We start from the raw sequence: 24,043 nt of genomic DNA, 5'->3' as shown, positions 1-24,043 counted from the left end.
CACGTGCAACGTAAACTGTCACGTGACCATGAAGCACTGAAACCGTAACACTCAGCTCGAAGATGAAGCAATTCTCCCCGACGTACACATGGATGATGGGTGAGATCAGAAAGATAACTTCATCAACTGGATAGACTTGCAAGACCAGGATATTCGTAACATGGTGCACGACATCCTAGGCATAAGCAAGAAGGTAAAGGAGCATTTGGAAGAAAAGCCGGCAGAAGAGACACAGGACAAAGAATATTGGTCCAAGTTCATCCCTCCAGAATTTCATCAATTCGGAGATGTGTTCTCGAAGAAGAGCTCAGAAAGAATGCCGACGCGTAAGCCCTATGATCATGCAATTGATCTTGTCCCAGACGCGGCAACCCGAGACCGGCAAAAGTATACCCTATGTCTTTACAAGAGAAGAACTCGCTCGACGAATGAATTGACGGAGAACAAGCCAAGGGCTACATTCAGCCATCTAAATCCCCTTACGCCACTCCGGTATTTTTCGTCAAGAAGAAAGATGGCTCTCTTAGACTTGTTCAAGACTACAGGGCGTTAAACAGTGTCACCAAGAAGAACAAGTTCCCACTCCCGCGAATCAACGATCTCATTGACGGACTCTCCAGGGCTAGCATATTTACCACACTAGACCTGAGATGGGGGTATAACAATGTACGCCTTCACAAAGGAGATGAGGACAAGGCAGCGTTCATTACCCATAGAGGATTATTTGAACCCACTGTCATGTACTTCGGATTCTGTAATGCTCCTAGCACTTTCCAGGCCATGATGAACGACGTCTTAGGTGATCTCATTCGCACTGGAAAGGTGGCAGTTTATATAGATGACATCATCATCTTTACGGATAATCAGGAGGAACACGATCGTCTGACCAAAAAGGTCCTACAATGACTCAGAGACAATGACCTGTTCGTGAAACCAGAAAAGTGTCACTTCGCAACCACTTTCGTCAAGTTTCTCGGACTCATAATCTCAAAAGGATCGATACAAATGGACTCAGAAAAGGTCGACGGCGTGCTCAAATGGCTGGTGCCTACCAAGGTAAAACAAGTACAAGCATTCCTTGGTCTGGCAAACTTTTATCGACGATTCATCAAGGATTTCGGATCGATGACCCGACCCTTGACTCTATTAACCCGTAAGGACGCAACATGGAAATGAGAAGAACCTCAACAAAAGGCATTTGAGGCCCTCAAGACTGCATTCACTTCCGCCCCGATTCTAGCGCTCCCCAACGCAGTCCGTCCCTTCAGATTAGAAACGGATGCCTCGGACTTCGCCACAGGAGTGGTCCTTGAACAGTTGGGAGAAGATGAACTTTGGCATCCTGTCGCATATTACTCCAAATCACTCAATGAACACGAGCACAACTATGAGATCTACGACAAGGAAATGCTAGCCATCATTCGGGCTTTGGAAGAATACCGGCAGTACTTCGAAGGACACCCTCACCCGGTTGAGATATGGTCGGATCATCTCAACCTTACCTATTTCCGCCAAGCTCAAACATTGACCAGACGACAAGCACGTTGGTCACTTTACCTTACAAGATTTAACTTTATTCTCCATCACCGCCCCGGAAAAACGATGATGCATGCCGATCCTCTGTCCAGGAGGCCAGATCATGAGAAGGGGGTGAGCAATGACAATTCAGGGCAAACTTTGCTTCGGCCCGAATATTTTGCCATCCATGCGATCTCAGCCACTCATTCCTCCGAAGTTGACGATGCAAAACTTCTAGAAAGAGTGAAATCGGCACTGCAAGACAACGAAATGACCAAAGGTTACCAGCACCTACTAAAAACTGGCAAGCGAGAGTTCGGAAAAGACCTCCAAGAGTGGAACTTCGAGCATGGATTGCTGCTCAGAAGAGGAAAGGTCTACGTTCCGAAGGACTCTACGCTGCGGAATGAGCTGATTAAATTACATCACGACATTTCCACCGCCGGACACGCCGGACGATGGAAAACGCAAGAATTGATCAGCAGGAATTATTGGTGGCCAGGGCTTACCATTGATATCAAGAAGTACGTCCAAGGCTGTGTGGCTTGTCAAAGAAACAAGACGAGCAAGCAAAAACCGTATGGACTGCTACAACCCAATCCAGTACCACAAGGGCCTTGGGAAATGGTTACCTGTGACCTGATTACACAGCTACCGCCAAGCCCAGACCATAGGGGAGAAAAGAAGACTGCAATTTTGGTAGTCGTCGACCGATTTACCAAACACGCTCACTACTATGCCGTAGACGACACGGTGACAGCATCTCAAGTAGCATCAATTTTCTACAATGAAGTGTTCAAACTCCATGGAATTCCTAGGCAGATCATATCTGATCGAGGCACCCAGTTCTCAGCCAAATTATTCCAGGAGTTTTGTCAGAAACTTCACATTAAGTCGACAATGTCTACAGCGTATCACCCTGAAATGGACGGACAAACTGAACGGGTCAATCAGATTCTGGAGCAATACCTGCACATGTACTGCAACTACCGACAAACCGATTGGGCCACATTATTGCCCACGGCGGAATTCGCATACAACAACCAAGCTTCAGAATCAACAGGTTTATCACCGTTCTTCATAGAGCATGGTCGACACCCCCACATGGCATTCGATGTGTTGGAAGGGATACAACATCCGTCCCTGAAACATTTATTCCACAACCGCGACCAAGCACAGGAACAAGCACGTGCCGCTCTGTCATTAGCAGCAGAACGTATGAAATGGTATTTCGATCTTAAAAAGCAGGACATCCCTTTCAAAGTAGGAGACGAAGTGCTTATTCGAGGAAAAGACCTCCATGTAAAAGTCAAAAGCCAGAAGCTGGCGACTCAAAACTATGAACCATTCAAGATCCTCGAAAAGATCGGGACCGTATCGTTCAAACTGCAATTACCAGAAGACATGAAGATACACCCTGTGTTTCACGCTTCAAAGCTAATTATGTTCCATCAAGACTCGATTCCAGGACGCATACCTCCCCCTAATCCTCCAGTCATCATTGACGGAGAAGAAGAATGGGATGTAGAGGACATCCTTGATTCAAGAGTCAGGTATAACAAAACCCAGTACCTCATTAAGTGGTTAGACTATGACCACAGCGATAATACTTGGGAACCACTGGAAAACCTCATGAATGTCAAAGACAAAGTAGAGGAATTCCATACGACACACCCAGACGCTCCAAGAGCTAAGCCGCGAACGCGCAAAGCACACAAAATTGCCCTGTCTGACCACCCTGATGAGTTCATGTTCTTCTTCCGCCTTCATCCAAATGCCCGAGCCCCCTACAAGGGATCTAGGGAAGCTGTAGGATGGGATGTCAAGTCCGTACAAGACTTAAACATTCCCCCACATTCCAGACTGCTCGTCGGCACCGGGTTGGCGGTTGACCCCCCAAAATGGACATACATTCGAGTAGCCCCCCCGAAGTGGGCTAGCCCTCAAAGGAATTGATGTAGCAGCAGGGGTAGTCGACCCGGACTACACAGGGGAGATCAAGGTTCTGCTTGTGAACACTACCAGCGAACCATTCGAGGTCAAGACAGGCGATCGTATCGCCCAGTTCATATGCGAACGCTACGCCCCAGGAATCATTTCGGAGGCAGATAGTTCGCTCGCAAAAAGAACAATACGAGGCGCCAGAGGCTTTGGCTCATCGGGACGATGAACCTTGAGAAGGGGGTGATGTCACGGTTTTACCTGACAAGTCATTATAGGAACAAAAGCTATTAAGGAGCATATCATTTTTCATCATTTCTCGTCGCACAAGAAGTCACGTGACCTAACAAGATAAGATAACGAGGCATCCAGTCACATGACCTCAGATCTCTCTCGACATTGTCACGTGACACCGAACTCCTCGGCATGACATCATATGTCGCAATCGCCATGATGCCATATTGCGTGCTCAAGAGGAGCTCCGTCTCCGTGAGTTATTATTAGGCAGCCAATCAGGATAATTGGGACAGGTCGTATGATTGTGGCACTGACCAGTAGGATAGCGTGTGACTCGCTTAGGTAGTACTGTACAGTAGCATAGCAATCATGTATATAAGGACCAGCGAGACGAGGAGGAGACCTCAGTCTTATTCTCCTTCGTCCACCACTACCATCACAGAGGGGTCTTATCAGACACTCTCAGTGTGCTATACATCCTATTGCATCCTCACCTGTGTGATAGCACCTCTAGCCTCACCAGTAAGTCTTACTCTGCGAACAGCTACTAGGCCTCGTCAGTGGGCACGTCGTATAGCCACAGCTCTTCACTGTAGGCTCTCAGCCAGGAACCCTCAAGGGGATTCCTTATTTGACTGTCTATCTTTGTCATCGGCGTGCCGTGACAGATACTGGGTTTTGTTGTACCTAACTCTCGAATCCAGGATGTCCTCTACGTCCCATTCTTCCTCTCCATTGATGATGATTGGAGGGTTAGGGGGAGGTACGCGCCCCAGGATAGAGTCTTGATGGAACATTATAAGCTTAGAAGCATGAAACACTGGATGCAGCTTCATGTCCGCTGATAGTTGCAGCTTGAAAGATACGGTTCCGATCTTTTCGAGGATTTTGAATGGTCCATAGTTCTGAGTCGCAAGCTTCTGACTTTTGACCTTTACATGGAGATCTTTTCCTCGAATGAGCACTTCGTCTCCTACTTTGAAAGGGACATCCTGTTTTTTGAGATCGACATACCATTTCATCCTTTCTGCTGCTAGTGACAGAGCGGCACGTGCTTGTTCCTGTGCTTGATCGCGGTTGTGGAATAAGTGTTCCAGAGATGGATGTTGTATCCCTTCCTGTACATCTGGTGCCATGCGGGGGTGTCGACCATGCTCAATGAAAAATGGAGATAGACCTGTTGATTCGGAAGCTTGGTTGTTATATGCAAATTCCGCTGTGGGCAGTAATGTGGCCCAGTCAGTTTGTCGGTAGTTGCAATACATGCGTAGATATTGCTCCAGAATTTGGTTGACTCGCTCGGTCTGTCCGTCCGTTTCAGGGTGATAAGCAGTAGACATCGTAGATTTGATATGAAGTTTCTGACAGAACTCCTGGAATAGTTTGGCTGAGAACTGTGTGCCTCGATCGGATATGATCTGCCAGGGAATTCCGTGGAGTTTGAATACTTCAGTATAGAAAATCGATGCTACTTGAGATGTTGTCACCATGTCGTCTACTGGGTAGAAGTGTGCATGTTTGGTGAACCTGTCGACGACTACCAAAATGGCAGTCTTCTTTTCTCCCCTGTGGTCTGGGCTTGGTGGTAGCTGTGTGATCAGGTCACAGGTAACCATTTCCCAAGGCCCCTCTGGTACTGGGTTGGGTTGTAGCAGTCCATAAGGCTTTTGCTTGCTTGTCTTGTTTCTCTGACATGTTACGCAGCCTTGGACGTACTTCTTGACATCAATGGTGAGCCCTGGCCACCAGTAATTCCTGCTAATCAGCTCTTGTGTCTTCCATCATCCGGGGTGTCCGGCCGTGGAGATGTCGTGGTGCAGCTTGACCAGCTCATTCCGCAGCGCAGAGTCTTTTAGAATGTAGACCTTTCCTCTTCTGAGCAGCAATCCATGCTCGAAGTTCCACTCTTGGAGGTCTTTTCCGAACTCTCGCTTGCCAGTTTTTAGTAGGTGCTGGTAACCTTTGGTCATTTCATCGTTTTGTAGTGTCGATTTCACTCTTTCTAGAAGTTTTGCATCATCAACTTCGGAGGAATGAGTGGCTGAGATCGCGTGGATGGCAAAATATTCAGGCCGAAGCAAAGTTCACCCTGAATTGTCATTGCTCACCCCCTTCTCATGATCTGGCCTCCTGGACAGAGGATCGACACGCATCATCGTCTTTCCGGAGCGGTGACGGAGAATGAAGTTAAAATGTGTAAGGTAAAGTGACCAACGTGCTTGTCGTCTGGTCAGTGTCTGAGCTTGTCAGAAATAGGTAAGATTGAGGTGATCCGACCAGATCTCAACCGGGTGCGGGTGTCCTTCAAAGTATTGCCTATATTCTTCTAATGCCCGAATGATGGCTAGCATTTCCTTGTCGTAGATCTCATAGTTGCGCTCGTGTTCATTGAGTGACTTAGAGTAATAGACGACAGGATGCCAGAGTTCATCTTCTCCCAACTGTTCAAGGACTGCGCCTGTGGCAAAGTCCGAGGCATCTGTTTCTAATCTAAAGGGACGGATTGTGTTGGGGAGTGCTAGGATTGGGGCGGAAGTGAAAGCAGTTTTGAGGGCCTCGAATGCCTTTTGTTGAGGTTCTTCCCATTTCCATTGTGCGTCCTTACGTGTTAATAGAGTCAAGGGTCGGGTCATCGATCCGAAATCCTTGATGAATCGTCGATAGAAATTTGCCAGACCAAAAAATGCTTGTACTTGCTTTACCTTGGTGGGCACCGGCCATTTGAGCACGCCGTCGACCTTCTCTGAATCCATCTGTATCGACCCTTTTGATATTATGAGTCCGAGAAACTTGACGAAAGTGGTTGCGAAGTGACACTTTTCTGGTTTCACAAACAGGTCATTGTCTCGGAGTCGTTGTAGAACCTCTTTGGTCAGGCGGTCGTGTTCTTCCTGGTTATCCGTAAAGATGATGATGTCATCTATATAGACTGCCACTTTTCCCGTGCGGATGAGATCGCCTAGGACGTCGTTCATCATGGCCTGGAAAGTGCTAGGAGCATTACAGAATCCGAAGTACATTACAGTGGGTTCAAATAACCCTCTATGAGTAATGAACGCTGCTTTTTCCTCATCTCCCTTGTGAAGGCGTACATTATTGTACCCCCATCTCAGGTCTAGTGTAGTAAATATGCTAGCCCTTGAGAGTCCGTCAATAAGGTCATTGATTCGAGGGAGTGGGAATTTGTTCTTCTTGGTGACACTGTTTAATGCCCTGTAATCTTGGACAAGTCTAAGAGAGCCATCCTTCTTCTTGACGAAAAATACTGGGGCGGCGTAAGGGGATTTAGACGGTCGAATATAGCCTTTGGCTTGTTCGCCATCAATCCATTCGTCGAGCGAGTTCTTCTCTCGTAAAGACATTGGGTATACTTTTGCCAGTCTCGGGGTTGCCGTGTCTGGGACAAGATCAATTGCGTGATCATAGGGCTTACGCGTCGGCATTCTTTCCGAGCTCTTCTTCGAGAACACATCTCCGAATTGATGAAATTCTGGAGGGACGAACTTGGACCAATATTCTTTGTCCTGTGTCTCTTCTGCCAGCTGTTCTACCAAATGCTCCTTCACCTTCTTGCTTATACCTAGGATGTCGTGCACCATGTTACGAAGATCCTGGTCTTGCAAGTCTATCCAATTGATGAAGTTATCTTCCTGATCCCACCCGTCATCCATGTGTACGTCGGGAAGAATTGTCTCATCTTCGAGTCGAGGTTGCGATAGAAGGTTGACTTCTTCTTCGCATACTTTGACTCGTTGATTTCTCGTGTGTCTGCACCTTGAGAACATGACCTCTCTGTGTTCCCAGTCAACTCGGGGATTGTGTTCTTGTAGAAATTTCATGCCAAGGATCATTGACATGCATCCAAGGTTTGTGACGAGCAAACTCTCAGTTGATCGGTGCCCCCCGATTAAGATGTTTGTGACTACACGATGAGTAATTGCGCCACCCTTGTTGGGGCTGGCGTCTGCGTTGAGGATTCGGATTTCATGGTTTAGAGGTATCATCTTAAACCCGTGCTTCTCAGCGAATCTTTGGTCGATATAGCAAGAGAATGCTCCAGAATCCAATAGTGCCGTCGTCTGGATTTCCCGTGATACGAATCTTATCGGCAATTCGATCGAATGTTTAGAAAAACCTGCAGATGCAATATATAGATAGTCGCTAGGTACATTCGTTCTCATGGTACTAATACAATTGTCCTGAAGTGTGACACCAGATTCGTCTACACTTCGTAATGAAAATCCTCAGAGAATTCGTCCAGCTCGACGATTCTCGCATTGGTGTCCTTTGCCGTGGATGCCGATGCCGTTGATTTTGTGCCCGTGCTTTTCACCTTGCCTTTGCCCTTGCTGGACGGTGGTGTAGTCGTCGTTGTGCTCATCCCACGAAGTGCAGCAATTGCTTGTTCCAGTGCCGCAATTTGAGCTGATGAGCCCGTGCTACTTTCTTCTTCCACCTGCTGCACGTTTGTCGCCTTGCCCTTGCTTCGGGGCGGCTCGTGTCTGAAACCGCTTGCCCTTGTATTCAGGCTTGGGGGAGGGACACCGCTTTCCTCGTTCATAGGTGTGCTTTCCGCAAAACAAACATAGTTTGTTTGCCAGCCATCTGTCCTGTTCCGGGGATAACTCATGGGCGATTCATGCACTTGTGTCCATTGCGTTAGGGTCCTTGGGAGCGGTTGCCCTGGTCGTCGCGGTCTGTCCAGTAGACTTGTTTCCCGTCATTTGTTGGAGATGTTTGATTTCTATCTCCAGGCAGAACTCGAGATAGTCCATCCAGGTGGTTGGAATCTTCGAGGGGTCCAAAGTCTCCGTTACCGACATGACCATTTGAATGTGGGTCGACCGTTGTTCCCTGATTTTGACGATTAGATCTTCATCAGAGTATCCTGATTTGGGAGCGTAAGCCCTGAAATTCTCTGCGAAGGCAATCATCGTTTTGTGGCGTATTGCGCAGTGTGCATCTAGCAGGGATTGTGCCGTGCGCTTGGGGTCAAGCGTCTTGTATGCCATTTCCAGTTTCCTGGTGTATTCTGCCCATGTACCAACATCTTGTCCGGAGGCGAGCTTGATTGCGTACTCTTTCATGTATAGAGCGGCTCCGCCTTCCAGATGCGCGTTGGCTTGCCGAATTTTGTCCTTGTCGTCCGTAAAATGGTTATAATCGAGCCAGATGAGCAGGTTCATGAACCAAGTTTCAAAGTTTTCCGACGACTTTCTTCCCGAATACTTGGGAGGATCGGGGAGCTTGATTCGGTGGGGCGACTGACTGAATTGACCGGCCGGTGGTAGGATACCTGTGGAGGGCGCATTGATGATGGCATTATTGAGTCGGGACTCTAAGCCAACGATGTAGGTGGTGGTCTTTTCCTGAGCCTCCTTCAGGGCGACCATGTTGCCGTAAAGGGCGTCCATCTGACCCTTTATCTCATTTTTGTAGTCTTCGAAGTCCTTGCGAATTGCTTGGGCTTCGAGTGTCAGACTGTTGTTTGCCTTGATGAGCCGTTCGTTGTCGGCAGAGAGGGTGCCGATCTGGGCTCTTGCAGTTTTTAGCTGGTCTCGTATTTCTACTGCCATTATTTCGACGTGAATTCGAGCCAGTACTTCATCTTCCAATGAGGCCACAGTGCGCTCGTGACGCTCATCCATCTTTTGACGTAAAGCCTCGTACGAGCTTACAACGTCTCTCATGACAAATGATCGTACTACGTTCATTACCCATTCCTTAACGTCGTTTGGAATGGTGTTGGGTGCAGCAGCATTGGCAGCTTCCTCAATGGTTGCGTAAGGGACTCCCTGCCATTCCCAAGTCTGAGGTGTGGAGAATGCTGGCAGGGTAGTGGGCGACAGGTTTCTGACTACTCCCGACACCTTGGGTGTGCTGCTGTTGTGTGGTTCTTCAGCAGGGGCAGCTGGTCCTGTTTCAGATGATGTGGAAGTGGCCTGACTCCTCCAGGGGTCAGCAGGCTCACTCATTGTGTGTTCTCCGGGGAACGAAACACCTTCAAGGTTGTATTGAGACATGGGGATCGATGTCGAGGATAATGGGAATGATGTGACGGACAATGTGTTAATCGATCGATTCTCAGCCTTAGAAGGGCTCGGGGTTCTCCTCGATGAGTCCTTCTTCTTCTAACTCCTCTCGTAGAGCTTCAGCTCGGTAGTGCCAATATTCTCGCTCTTTCTCAAGATCAGGGATGAGCCGGAATGGTGCCGAGTAGGTGGTGTAGCCGTGTACTTGTACCGTGTAGTGGTAGAGTACTTGTTGCCAATTGGTGACGAGAGGTTGATAGATGAAATACGCGGTGCAGATGACTGTTAGCTGTCTCTGCGCCGGACGATAGAAGTCCACGATATAGTTCTCGTATATAAAGCCGATTGCGTATCTTGGCATACAAAATTATTACTGGTCCTAGTAAGGCCAGTAGCACGACTCCTTCTCAAACTTTACTATCTCCTTTCCTACGCGCTCCTGCTCCTTATTGATCCCCTTGAAGGAAATCTTCCCTAGTCCTACGCAAAGCTTGATAGCGATGCGCCTATCGACGAATGTGAAATCGTGTCCTGCTCCGATGCGCTCGTTTATCACTGATAGATGTCGAAGAATTCTGTCTCGACACTGTAACTACTCCTCTGTGAACTTTGCCGCAATATGTGGCTGCTGCAAGACTTTGTATCGCTGAATAGTAGCGTATACAGTTGGTGCGATGTTCTCGGGGAGAGTTCCTTTAGGATTTTCGTGAATTCCGCGAGGGTGATAGCTCTTTGAGAGTGCGAAATTGAGGACGTCAATGGCGGGGAATGTAGCGTAGGGATGAACGGGGTGAGGTGGAATGAATGGGGTGAGCGCGTCTTTTGGAATGCCTTCGAGCCAGAGGCTAACCTTGCGTTCTTGTTGGTCATGCTCAGCTGTGATGCCTTGTGAGCTAGCTTGTGGGGGCTTTGCTCGAACGAGATTCCCCTGAGTTAGGCGATGAGTGTGACGGGGATCTCGTTGGTACGGGTGGTAGCGTCCGTTGGGCGGAATGATACCGTTGTGTACTTGAGGTGCTTTGCCAGTTGATGCAGCGCTGTTCCTTTTGAAGGAAGGAAGCGGCTTAGGCGGTAGAGGCGATGTGGAGTGGTATGAAGGAAGTGGTGTGGAAAAAGCCCTGCCCTGGGCGGATGTTTCTCTGGGCGAAAATGTGCGGCTACCAGTGTTAGACACTTGGTAGGGGCGTAAAAGGTCAGTCTTATTCTAATGTCACGGCACGCCGATGACAAAGATAGACAACCAAATAAGGAATCCCCTTGAGGGTTCCTGGCTGAGAGCCTACAGTGAAGAGCTGTGGCTATACGATGTGCCCACTGACGAGGCCTAGTAGCTGTTCGCAGAGTAAGACTTACTGGCGACGCTAGAGGCGCTATCACACAGGTGAGGATGCAATAGGATGTATAGCACACTGAGAGTGTCTGGTAAGACCCCTCTGTGATGGTAGTGGTGGACGAAGGAGAATAAGACTGAGGTCTCCTCCTCGTCTCGCTGGTCCTTATATACATGATTGCTATGCTACTGTATAGTATTACCTAAGCGAGTCACACGCTATCCTACTGGTCAGTGCCACAATCGTACGACCTGTCCCAATTATCCTGATTGGCTGCCTAATAATAACTCACGGAGACGGAGCTCCTCTTGAGCATGCAATATGGTGTCATGGCGATTGCGACATATGATGTCATGCCGAGGAGTTCGGTGTCACGTGACAATGCCGAGAGAGATCCGAGGTCATGTGACTGGATGCCTCATTATCTTATCTTGTTAGGTCATGTGACTTCTTGTGCGACGAGAAATGATGAAAAATGATATGCTCCTTAATAGCTTTTGTTCTTATAATGACTTGTCAGGTAAAACCGTGACAGTATCTTGTTAAATGGTTAGACTACGACTATAGTAACAATACGTGGGAACTGCTGGAAAACCTCACAAATGTCAAAGACAAAGTAGAGGAATTCCACAAGACACACCCAGACGCTCCAAGAGCAAAGCCGCGAACACGCAAAGCGCACAAAATTGCCCTGTCCGACCACCCTGATGAATTCATGTTCTTCTTCCGCACTCATCCAAATGCCCGAGCACCCTACAAGGGTTCTGCAGAAGCTGCGGGCTGGGATGTCAAGTCCATACAGGACGTAGATATCCCTCCACACTCCAGGATGCTCATTGGCACCGGACTTGTGGTTGATCCCCCCCAAAGTGGACATACATTCGAGTGGCCTCCCGAAGTGGGCTAGCCCTCAAAGGAATTGATGTCGCAGCAGGGGTAATTGGCCCAGATTACACAGGGGAAATCAAGGTGCTTCTCGTTAATATGACCAGCAAACCATTCGAGGTCAGGACAGGCGACCGTGTCGCACAACTCATATGCGAACGTTATGCTCCAGGAATCATTTCTGAAGCAGATAGTTCACTCGCAAAGCGAACCATACGAGGTGCCAAAGGCTTTGGCTCATCGGGACGATGAACCTTGAGAAGGGGGTGATGTCACGGTTTTTACCTGACAAGTCATTATGGAAGCCGATGCTATTAGAAGCATATTATTTTCATCATTTCTCGTCGCACAAGAAGCCACGTGACCTAATGAGAGATAAGATAAAGGCATCTAGTCACATGACCTTCGGATCTCTCTCGGCATTGTCACGTGACACCGAACTCCTCGGCATGGTGTCATATGTCGCAATCGTCATGACGCCATATTGCGTGCTCAAGAGGAGCTCCATCTCCGTGGGTTATTATTAGGCAGCCAATCAGGATAATTGGGACATGTCGTACGATTGTAGCACTGACCAGTAGAATAGCATGTGACTCGCTTAGGTAAGTACTGTACAGTAGCATAGCAATCATGTATATAAGGACCAGCGAGACGAGGAGGAGACCTCAGTCTTATTCTCCTTCGTCCTCCACTACCATCACAAAGGGGTCTTACCAGACACTCTCAGTGTGCTATATATCTAGTATCATCCTCATTTGTGATAGCGCCCCTCGCCTCGCCAGTAAGTCTTACCTTGCGACTAGCGACTTGGCCTTGTCAGTGGGCACGTCGTATCACCACAGCTCGTCACTGTAGGCTATCAGCCAGGAGACCCTCAAGGGGACTCCTTATTTTGGTTGTCTATCTTTGTCATCGGCGTGCCGTGACACTCAGCTACACCGAACATCAAGGCCTGAGTTTAGTCATGGAATGTCAATACTTATTGAGGTGTTTCGGAGGTCAGGGTTGAAGCTTTTATGAGAGCCAGAAGACTCGCAATACTCGGAGCTGTATCAAAACTTAGTGAGGTGTTTCAGAGGTCAGGGCTGAAGCTCTTATGAGAGCTATTAGAAGACTCGCAATACTCGGAGCTGTCAGACATTTGAATCTGATATGTTGATGCGTTGATGACCGGCAATGCGGTTCCGGGGTAAGGTCGCGTCAAGAAGATCGTTATGTATTGGTGTGTAACCGTCGGTTGTCACGGCAGCGATAAGGAGGACAAGGATCAGTTCTATGTAATGACTTCAGGCCCGGCCAGTATATATTGTAGGCATAGGAATTGTTGTTGAATGAGTGACGTGTGGACAAGGAAAAGCCGAATCGAGTAGGCGGTCGAAAACGAGGCGCGGAACGTGGTGGCCCGTGACGCCGGCAGTGCTTCGTTTCGTTCTTCTCTTCTACCCTCCTTGCTATCTACAATTGCGGGCAATCAATCGCGCCCTCGTGCACCATCTTTACGCTCACGTTTTTCATGATCTCTACCTGCGAGCACTCTCTCCCAAATGACCACTCGTCCGCCCTTAGCTGCTAGGTCGCGCCCTCTATCTGCGATTTACATCGGTTCTGGATCAACTCCAACCCCCTCTCCACCTTCGATATCTGATCTGCCCGAACCACCAAGCCCGCCATCGTCCATAACATCAGGCCTGCCATCTCCGCCGGCCACGAATTCAACTGGAAGCGGGAGCGGAGGCGACAACAGCACGACCGCCGGCAGTCTCCGTCAACGATCTGCCTCGCAGTCTACCTCAGGTACAACCATGACCAATGGCACTGGTGACAGCCCCCACTCCATCTCAAAGACCAGACGCTCTTATCATGACGACGAAGATGACCTCAGCGACGTCGAAAATGAAGAAGTGTATGCTACAACGCTTGACGATAGACGAAGAACCCTCAAGACTGCCACCAACGACAACATGAGCACGTTAGAACGCGTCAGGAATTTGACGCAACGCAATCGCTTAGTGAGTGCTTTACTATTCTACGGTTTTCAATGTCTAACAATCCCTGCCGACTTCTTTCTCGCGTCGTCATTCTTTTGGCCGTGCATTGGTCATCTGTACATGGTTTGCCCCGTTTTACATCCTATGCTCCGCTGCAATGCGCTTGACGCGTTTTCCTCGCGCATACACCGATCTGCGACCCCAAACTGTTGCGCGCCCGTGCGTCATCGATTGCTCGCGTGTTGCTTGATGTACGACAGGTCCTCGATAAACTTTCTTCTGTATCTCGACCGCGCGCTGCCACATCGGCCGCCCGTACGCCCATCTCTTCTCCGTCGGCCGGCTCCTCGAAGACCCCTGTGACGCCTCCGTCAGGGGGCTCGTCGTCTAAGTCCTCCCGCACTTCATCCGCACAGCCCCGCATACAACCAGCCTCCACCATGACCCTCAATGGCCGCCGCCACAGGCCAACGCCTTCTGGCTCTGACACCGAGCGCGAGACCAAACGTCTGTCCACGCAGTCGAAGTCGTCATCCGAAGACCAGGCGGCCACTCCACCTACAGGCTACACTCAGTCTCATCTATCATCCATGCGCGAGAGGCGGGGCTTGTCTCCCCCTCCCTCCCCGGCGAGGGAACCTCGACCCCTGCGGGACAGGATTAGAGGTGCCTCTCCAGATCCTTCGACGCGAACGCCCTATAAACGTCTATCGGCCACGAAGTCAACATACGAGGGCCGCAGCCACACGGAAACCACCGGCAAACGAGATGTGGCGGCAGCTGCGTTGGCCGCGCTCGAATCTCTCCGACGAGACCCGATAGGTACTCGGACACGGCAATTAGTGTCAAGACAGAGCCGCGAGCAGGACCTAGAGATCAAGAGTGCGCACGGGAAGGTACGGTATTCTAAAATAGTGGGTTTTGGAGCCTTGTTCACAGTTATTTGTACTTTAGATTCACGGTCTACAAACGATACCTCCGCCTCGCAGCGAGAGATACAGTGGAACAGCCCAGGAGTCGCCTACTCGATCGAGAGTTGCTGCCATCTCGCAACTGTCTCCGCAGCGAACAGGAACTACACGGACATCGACTGCGCGTGATTTGACGAGGCATCCAACGAGATGGCAGTCGGAGGATCTCTCCACCCGCGTTGACGAGAGTGAGGGGCCTCTCACAAACGGAACCAATGCTGTGAGCCCTGGACGACGTTTAGGGCACAAGGTCGGCACTTCGGAGAGTCATATCTCGCCTTCAAGTTGGCGAACTTTGACAAGCGACCGCCTTCGTACTGCGGGTTCGACGAGGCAGAGAAACGTTGGGGAGGATCCCTTCGTAAACGGCACGGCAAGTTCTGCTACGGCTATGCGGAGAACGAAGTCCACTGGTCCTCCGACCGCTGAAGCAGTAGACCGGGAACTGCCGACGGCCCAAACGAGATCGAGAGAGCGTGTAGTGGAGGGCTTTGGGCCTCCCAGCGCCCCCCGGACCGAACGGACACCGCTGACGAGCCTCCAGAAATACAAGGAGCGCAATAGCTTCTCAGCTGGTTTGCTCCCTCGACCCGGGACTTCGATGGCAGCATTGCATCACGATAATCCTGACTACGTTCCACCAAGGACTGCGCCATCCCGATTACGTACATACAGATCAACATACACTCTTGCAGATCGCGAAAAGATCGCGACCCCTCATACACAGCATGAGTTCGCGCGAATTTCGGCGGAACTTGCATATGCGTCTCCACTCACGATGCAGAGGTCTACCTCAGGGTCGTCTACATCGGGACATGACTCACATAGCGAGCATCGCCGGCTGATGCTCGAGGCGCTCTCAATGTTCGAGTCTCACCTGTCGCGTCTCCCGCCGATGGGTCAAACGACGACGAACACGATCCCGGAGCTCTTCCAGAGCGCGCAACATCTCGTCCACTCGCTCGATATGCTGAACGGCATGCTGAAGCTGGACACGACCAAGGCGCTCGAGGCGCAGATTGAAGCGGAGATCGCAGACGGCAACGAGGAGGTTGACCTTGCGGAGCTGTGGCGTTCGGTCGGCGCGGACTACAGGGAGAGCTTGCGGATCAGCGACGAGGTGGTGCGAAGCATGACGGATTTCTTGCTGGGTGCGGGGAAGGTTCTGCGCGAGGCAAGCACCCTACAGGGTCAACAGCAGCATCTACGGACTGTGAGCTTAGATGAAGACGCTCCGAGAAGATCCGCGCTAGATGCTAGTCTGCCCACTCCCAGCGCCAGGAGTTCTGAGGATGCGAAGAGCAGGGTGACAAGGCGGAGCTGGGAGGCGCGAGAGCAGACGGAACAAGTGACGAGGCTGTCAAGTCGAAGTAGAGAGCCAAGTCGCGTTCGCGCTGCGTCACCTGTAATGAGGGGCTCAGCAGCTTCGAGCAGCGAGGGACGGAGTGTCGCTGGTGCGGTTGGGGAGCATACGCCACAGACGGTGCGGAATGGGTCTCAACTCACGCATTCGTCGTCGGTCCGACGGCTCTTAAGCACCAGAGAGCAACGAGCGGCGCCACAGCTCGCTCCCATCAGCACCTCTCTGGGTCATCAGACGTCTTCGTCCTATCAGTACGAGCCCTCCCCGACACCGTTGACCAGAATCTCGCGCTCTATGGTCATTGAGCGTCCCCGCACGTCTGCATCTGTTCTCGCGAAGCCCTCATTGGCCACTTTGCCATCGGAGTCGCTGCTGAGCCGCCATCAAAGCATCACCGACACGAGCAACCGTCGTAAGATCTCATCCAGCTCGAACATGACTATCCGGGCGGACCCCTCGACGTTCAGCTCGGTCCTCAAGCCGTCGAACGCGACCACCGCTGTCACTACCGCGACCGTGTCTGCGCAGACCTCGCCTGCGGACATAGACGCGCCATATCCGTACAACGACGAGTCTCCTTCTGAGCGCAGACCTGCGCGCAGCGTTGTGAACGGCACGACTCCTGGTCGTCTGCCGTCGAGGTCGGTATCTACGCTGAATGGCTTGCAGCAGCGTGAGCCGGGCTGGCTGCATGCGATGCTCGACTCTCCCCACCCGGATGAGGAAGAACCTGTTACGAGGCTTGCGCCGGCGGCGCCGATCTCGGGGTCAGAAACGCGGCGGACACTGGGCTTGCGCCCGCGGACGTCGATGGAGAGGGAATACAACGAGTTCGGCGTCCTTGAGAATGGCCGAAACACCATAGGGAGTCGAAGGGCGAGCGCGACGGCATCGATGTTGTCGCTTGCGAGCAGGGAACGGAGGAAGACGGTCACGGAAGTGTTCCAGCGGTAATTATCGTATGATGTGTGGTCGGTCATATGATGCGTGTGGTCGTGCGTCGGTCTGGGTGAGCGCGCGTGTTATGTCTCTGGCGTGGAGTGAGTTTACTCATTGTGTCTGAATAGGGCGATTGCCTGCCGGTCAATGCGTGTTGTATATAGTCATGACGTGCAATTGTCTTCCGTCATCCATTTTCTGCAGCAGCATACCCCTCTCTTTCCGCCATCATAATTTGTCGTCTTTTTATTCCATTCCCTTTTTTCATTGTCTATTCCTGTTTCTGTCACTATTTTTACTCCTGTCTTCACTTGTTCTTGGCCTAGATGTACAGCTTGCACACTGCAGTGTACATAAAGTTGGCTTGTGGTGCGTCTTGTGGGCTACCCGTCTCCTCTCCTCTGTCTCATGTTGTCCTTATTTTCGTACATAGGTTTGTCTAGCCTGGTGCAATTCTTCTCATCCTCTCGTCTCCTGATCAATCTCTCATCCTCGTTTTTGTGTCATTATTGCGGACCCTCTCGCACGTATTTTTACGGGCCGTTGTGCCACCATGATGCATTCTCCCAGAGTACCTTCGTGCTAGCAATCGGCTATAGCAATGTAATGGGGTCAATGCAGGCTGAAATATAGAGCGGTCGATTGCAGTGTACTTGTTCTTCATTATGTTCGAGAGCGACGCTGGTTTGCCTATTGCGTCTAGATGTTCTTAGACTCATGGCCACATCACGATTCGGATGCAGAATGGTCGGATATCGAGCGGATCAAAAAATAAGACAATTGTGTCTGCGGATGACATTGAGATGTCCTGTTGCCGAGGATGGTGTCACAGGCACCGAGTTACAATAGGTAAGCGTCTATCGATGCAACTCAGCGCCGTGTTGCGTGGAAACTGTTGCATATCTCTTATAGAAGATACATAACGATCACTGGACACCACGTTCATGTGCGCTGCGATGTGGACGTCGAACATTTGCAACCACATGGCAAACACTAGACTTGCCAAATTAGGCGACGAGGACACCGAAAGCGGAAGCGTCGCTGCGTCAACGTAGTTGCGGATGCGGTAGCGCGAGTTAGTCGAGAGCCGAGAACATGGCGGTCAGGAGGGCCCTCAGGTGGACGACGAAGCGTAGATATCTAAGGACACGGTTTATATTGAGCTTAGATTGGTATGACAGGCTTCTGCGAGCACGTAATGACAGATTTGGACGGAACAGGGTTGTTGAGGGCGTCCAGGCGCCGGCATGTTTGTCAGGCCATCTCCCGAAGAGCTATTCCCCAATCAGCACCACACCACACAAGCGGTGCTTCAGGCGGAGACAACACTTTTGCCTCGCGACATAGTTCATCGTGCCGTCCATCAGCGCACCTGTTCGCTGCTCTCCGCTGCAGCGAAGCTCGGGCGGGGACAGACAGCCATCAATGCAGACAGAGGAATCGCGGAGTTCCGGGGTCCGCATACGAGGCGTAGTGGGAAGAAGGTTTCGGCGTCTGACATGCCCAAAACAGTCAATCAACGCCACGCCGAGCGGTGTCATAATATCGCAGTCGTTCCGCAAGGTTATCGCCAATTTCCCGCCGTGTCCCTTGGGCGTCGCGCACGATATTACAATGAAAATTGATTTGTTTTGCGATGGCAGCGCGCAGGAGGCACTTTGACGGCGTGAAAGCGAGGACGGGAGTGTTGAAGGAGAAGCATAGAGTGATCTGCGTGATTGGGATTGGGGGAGCTGACTAGTGTTTCAATGTGGGATTTATATCGGACCAAACAGGTGGCGACGGTCGCTTCGCCCTGGCCCAATCCCCCTGGACCCCAGTCGAACCCACCTCATTCCTCTCCCTCCCTCCACCATCACCATGAGCCGCGCCAGCAGATCAAGCGCGGCTCCTCCGCAAAACATGCCCCAAGTCCAGGAGATCGTCATGGGCCCACCGCCCCTGCCTCTTCAGGTCGTGCAACCGCCTCCGCCAAAACCGAGGGAACCCCAGGAAGTTCAAGACAAGTACAGGAGACTCAAACGAAAGTACTTTGAGCTCGAAGAAGTGAGTAATCGCGCCCTCGAACGTGTGGATGGATCCGCATTCGACAAATTGGCGTGCTGATGAATGTTCGCCTCGTTTGCGATCTGCGCTGGCCACAGAAACACAAAGAGACCATCATTCAGCTCAAGACTTCAGGCGAACGAAATGTAAAATGGAGATCAGAGCGAGCGTGGGTATTCTAATGTGCAACTTTTGATCGTGTAGCCTGACTGGAGGTCCGGCCAGGTTGCTGCTTGATCGGATTTCCGAACTCGAGGGCAATCCCCAGGTCAATCCTGGAGCACCCATCCCTGCACCCCCGTTTTCTGCCTTTCCTCGCTCGCTCCTCTCAGTCCACAACCAGAAACTCTTCGTCAACAACCTCCGACAAGCCATCGACGAGGTTGAACGCGAAGATCCCGACGTCGACCCCTTCGTCCTCTCACGTCACATAGGGCCCGAGGCACGAAAACGCCAAGAGGCCGAGCTCAAGGAAAAACAGGAGGAAGAGGCGAGGGAGGCACGGAGAGCGGCGCGAAACAAGCTCAAGGGCGCACAGAAAGGCAAAGATATCGGTACGCCGTTGACGTTCGCACCCCAGCAGCCCAATGCGTCTGTGTTGGTGTCGAGTTCGGGCACACGACTACGACTCAAACCTCCGGCACCTCCTTCAGGAGAAGCTGGGCCCGCATCTGCGTCATCCTCCGGCGCGCATCACCAGTCGGGGCCTCCTCCGCAACAATCCTCACATGGCTCGGTCTCCGGTGTGCACCACTCGCGACAGCGCTCCGAATCGCCTGTTTCACCGATTGAACCTTCGCCAGATGACTTTCCGCTACGTCAGTACCAGCAGCCGCCACCGCCACCCCCTCCACCACAGTCAGAGATGCAGTTAACACTGCGCGCTTCGCCCGCTGGATTACGGCCATCAGACATCCAGCGACACACGAAACCCAAGCGTCTCAAGGCACACACGGTCCAAAGCAAGAGTTACAACATCCCCATGGTCCCGCGTGATAAGCACGGAAAGCCTCTGCTGCCGCTCAGTGTTGGTATCATGACGGTAATCAACCTCGGGGATATTTGTATGCGTGAACACTTCCACACGGAGCGCTATATTTTCCCGATTGGCTATGAAGTTACAAGGTACGTCTATCACCTTGTTTCCGTCAGCGATTGTATACTGAGCGCTCCGAATGTATATTTGCAGGCGCTACCTGTCGATGATCGATCCAAATGCAGAGGTCGTGTATCACTGCACCATTCTTGATGGAGGGGACGGGCCCAAATTCAAGATTGTCGCGGGAGACGTTCCCGAGAAGCCTATGGTTGCGGGCACCGCGACTGGCGCGTGGTCTGCCATTGTGCGCCAGGCGAACCACATTCGACACCGACAACACAGCAACTCTGTCTCTGGTCCCGATTTCTTCGGTCTCGGGCAGAACACGATCAAACATCTCATTCAGGAGCTGCCAAACGCGCACCAGCTCAAGGACTACGTCTGGCAGCACTTTGTTGAGGGAGGGTGAGCATATGTCTTAGCTTGTCGGCGCCGCGGCGACGGTTTGCAGTAACTCATTGGGAGATGATAGGCCCCTTGGAGGGAGACATGCCGCTGTGATACCGGCACTGCCAGAGGAACACGACGGACAGATGATCCCAAGCGGCGTATACATGGACATGGACCAGGACCGAGCGAGGGAGCTTCAAATCGTTCAGGTCGACCACGACGGTCCTGTTCGCGGACAGGCATACCTTCCACCGCCCAACATGGCTCCCATATCATTTCAGCAAGAGTATCAAGAGTACGTGCGCCCACCGGAGCGTGAACAGCAGCGCGGACGGAGAAGCTCGCGCTCGAGCAGCCATGCGTACGAAGAATACGGCCCTGGCAGTAGCGCGACACCTGTGCAGGCCATGTCCCCTCCGGACCACCGGATGTCGCACTCGCCGGTCCTACACCGCGACCGCGACCGCGAGCGGGCCTCGGAACACGACCACTACTCCCCGCAGCAGGGACTCCCACCGCGCTCACACTCGCACTCCTCCGTGGTCTCGTCGCCGCACGCACATATGCAGTCTCCGTATGCACAGCCACACAATGGCGAGGGCGCGCGCACGCCGAGGCATTATGTGTCAGCGCAGTCGCCGCCGCCGGTGCCCGCGACCCTTGCGAGCATTATGCATGCGTATCCCGCACCGCCGATCGCGCCTGCGGGCTCAGGTGGGTCGGGCGCAGAGTCAGCGGAATATGTGTATGCGAACGGGAATGGGAGTGGAGGGAGGAGGAATGGGCATGGTGGGATGCAGACGTTCCCGCCTAGTTGAGGGCTGTGCGCGCGTGGAGGCGGTGAGTTGCAGGCCAGTGGGTGGGCGTGTGCAGGTGCAGCATTGCCATCTCGTCGTGTTTTTTTTCGCTCTCTGTTGTGTTATTGTACTCATTTAGCCATACAGTGGCGGCAACCGAATGGCCCGATGCATAGGGCTTGTAATTCGTGAGACAATTCGATATCCAAGTTGTACATCGGATTCGTGACCGTGTCAAGGCACGTGCCTCGGCGTGTCGCGCATTTTTCTGTGCGGTCGAGTTTCTCTCCTTCTTTTCCAATCGCCTCCAGCCAGTCCTTCGCGGGGCCGCCGCGCTGCATGGTCCGTCCCCATGTATGCGTGGTGCCTCACCTCGCGGAGGGCCCGGCAGCCAGCCAGGCAGTCGAGAAGTGAGGTGCGGGGTCTCTCGCTCTCATGGCTCCTGCCGTGGTTGTGCGTCTTTCGAGACTTGCGGGGCTAGATGAAAATAATCGAGTGGTTTCAGATGAGCCTCAGTGGGGACTCCTGCCGATGCGAGGTCAGTGCCGGAAATGGGGTAGTATATGGGGTTGACATTAATCTTTCCCGTATTCTGGTTTTTTTTCATTTGTATGCGCTTTCTGTGGTAATATCATGTTCGACGCCTCGTTCGGCCTCAGAGCAATCGTGACTCAAGTTCTATGGGGCGATACTCGAAGAGTAACGGCGACGCGAATGTCACATTCCCGTACTGCTGGTATATGTGCTAGTAAGAGTAGCCAACGACAACATTATGACAACTCGACGATAATAGCCAGGACATCTAATCGACTTAAAATTAGCACGTAGTTGAGTGCACTGTACATGAAAACCAGTAACGGTAGAGTCAACGTCAGACGGGCAAAACTCCGGATCCATACTATCAACACTGAAAGGGGGTATATATGCGAAAGATCAAACAATGAAAGCGAATTATGGACTGTTCTACAGATGACAGCGAAGTTCGTCCGGATGCGGGAGATTTAGATGGGTCGTCGCAGCAGAAGTCGTGAATGATGAACGTACAATGAGTTACAAACCTGCCATCATGAAAAAGCTTCCTTCGGTGATAGTACTCATAATCAACGTAGATCACTCACCGTATATGTGTGAACGAGCGGCTCAAAAGGCCTTGCCAATCATCCTCCTGCATCAATTTCAACGCCCTTGCGGACCCCTTTCAAAGAGTGAGTTACGGAATAACTACTCAAGCGTTTGGAAGCGAGGAACGCGGGCAGGTCTTCCTCAGGCATACGCAAGCAGTCGATCGGGATGAGCCCCCGCCGGCCACTACCCACTTTTTCTGCATACGCCCACCCATCATCGAAGCGCAGCAGCATGCGTACCGTCTCGCCGGGCAGCACTGACATCTCGTCATCCATCGTTGGGACGAACGGCCTGCGGATGGTCTCGACACGCGCAAAGTGCGATGCGGTCTCCGGGTCTGCAGTTAAGAACGAATTGGCCGTCTGCGCATCCCAGCCATCCTCCGTGCTCGTCTCGGCGCTGAGACTCATGCCCACATTCGCCGAGTGAGAGAACGGGTTTTCTGGCGCTGTCACGTACTCGTCCGTCGACGCAGCGTGGATCGACTCCCGCGTGCTTTGCACTGACTTGACGCTCTGCGGGCGATGATCTTGCAACGGGGTGGGAAAGTTGCACTTCTCGGAGGAAGGTGATGGCCGCATTGATATCGGACTGGGAAGCGTCGGACTGCGCTGGTTCGTCACAACATTGTTAGGTATAGCAGGCCATTCCAACCAGATTAAGGACCCCGCCTCCGATTGTGCTCTTTCGTTCTCCCAGCTATCGCGTTCAGGACTTCGAATTGTCGGCAGCGGATCCGAGTCAATGGTCGCGGCAAGAGCTGGCTCCGCAATAGAGCCATTCAGACTGCTCGGCCATACTTCTTCCATCTCTGGGATAACTTCTACATGCCGGCTCGGGGGCGAAATTGTGAGATTGGGCAGAGCGGACCGGGAGTTGGTACCTGACGACAGCGTGGGGACTGTTTCCCGCTGTTCGGACGATCTCCCAGTGACCAGGATTGCTCCAGCACCGAAGCTGCGCCTTTGGCTCGGGGGCGTGCTCACATCGGGATGGTCATGGAAGTAGCGCGAGCTGCTGACGGCGGCATTCCCACACGCACCTGCGTGTCGGCCAAAGAGCCAACGTCGCCGCCTCTCAAGACGTCGTGCAATGCCTCGCCGACGGAGGAGGAGGAAGGCAAGCACAAGAAGAAGGATGAATGCAAGTGTTGCAAGAGCGGCAATTGCACCCTTAGATAGATGATGGTTTTTGGCAGTGCTGGGGGCCGGACCACTCGACGCAAATGACGGCTCACCCCCAGAGCTGGAATGCCCGGAGTCCGGCCCCGAGCCCGAGACCGAACCTGCACTCGAATAAGGTGAGTAAGTCGATGTCAGTGTGGCTTGGGACGACACCGCTGAAGCGCCTGCGATGAAATTGCTGGCACTTGACATGGTGT

At 52.0% G+C, this 24,043-nt stretch overlaps 5 protein-coding genes across 5 annotated transcripts; 2 read left to right on the top strand and 3 right to left on the bottom strand.

The window, feature by feature from the left end:
- Positions 1–7,466: 7,466 nt before the first annotated feature.
- LAESUDRAFT_619803 (uncharacterized protein) lies at positions 7,467–7,775 on the bottom strand (the record flags this gene model as incomplete). Its single annotated transcript, XM_040903256.1, has 2 exons — positions 7,467–7,580; positions 7,623–7,775. Coding segments are annotated over 2 exons (267 nt in total), but the record flags the coding sequence as incomplete, so codon positions are not given.
- Positions 7,776–9,786: 2,011 nt separating this feature from the next.
- On the bottom strand, positions 9,787–11,390 carry LAESUDRAFT_754414 (uncharacterized protein; the record flags this gene model as incomplete). Its single annotated transcript, XM_040911882.1, has 4 exons — positions 9,787–10,081; positions 10,142–10,234; positions 10,325–10,656; positions 11,352–11,390. 4 exons carry the CDS (start codon positions 11,388–11,390, stop codon positions 9,787–9,789), a joined length of 759 nt encoding a protein of 252 aa, XP_040769516.1.
- A 2,751-nt stretch (positions 11,391–14,141) lies between these two features.
- On the top strand, positions 14,142–17,446 carry LAESUDRAFT_155894 (uncharacterized protein). Its single transcript, XM_040901387.1, has 3 exons — positions 14,142–14,828; positions 14,887–17,275; positions 17,334–17,446. Exons 1-2 carry the CDS (start codon positions 14,373–14,375, stop codon positions 17,218–17,220), a joined length of 2,790 nt encoding a protein of 929 aa, XP_040769515.1. The 5' UTR covers positions 14,142–14,372; the 3' UTR covers positions 17,221–17,275; positions 17,334–17,446.
- Positions 17,447–19,107: 1,661 nt separating this feature from the next.
- Positions 19,108–21,558, top strand: LAESUDRAFT_640991 (uncharacterized protein; the record flags this gene model as incomplete). The annotated part of the gene is made up of 5 exons (XM_040903635.1): positions 19,108–19,251; positions 19,350–19,420; positions 19,477–20,376; positions 20,441–20,755; positions 20,823–21,558. 5 exons carry the CDS (start codon positions 19,108–19,110, stop codon positions 21,556–21,558), a joined length of 2,166 nt encoding a protein of 721 aa, XP_040769514.1.
- A 1,196-nt stretch (positions 21,559–22,754) lies between these two features.
- Positions 22,755–23,000, bottom strand: LAESUDRAFT_623250 (uncharacterized protein; the record flags this gene model as incomplete). The annotated part of the gene is made up of 1 exon (XM_040903301.1): positions 22,755–23,000. A coding segment is annotated over one exon (246 nt), but the record flags the coding sequence as incomplete, so codon positions are not given.
- Positions 23,001–24,043: the final 1,043 nt, after the last annotated feature.

This window comes from Laetiporus sulphureus (genome assembly GCF_001632365.1).
Source record: "Laetiporus sulphureus 93-53 unplaced genomic scaffold LAESUscaffold_2, whole genome shotgun sequence".
Taxonomy (NCBI): Eukaryota; Fungi; Basidiomycota; class Agaricomycetes; order Polyporales; family Laetiporaceae; genus Laetiporus; species Laetiporus sulphureus.
Note: the sequence above shows the minus strand (reverse complement) of the source record. Positions and strands in the feature narration are given on the sequence as shown.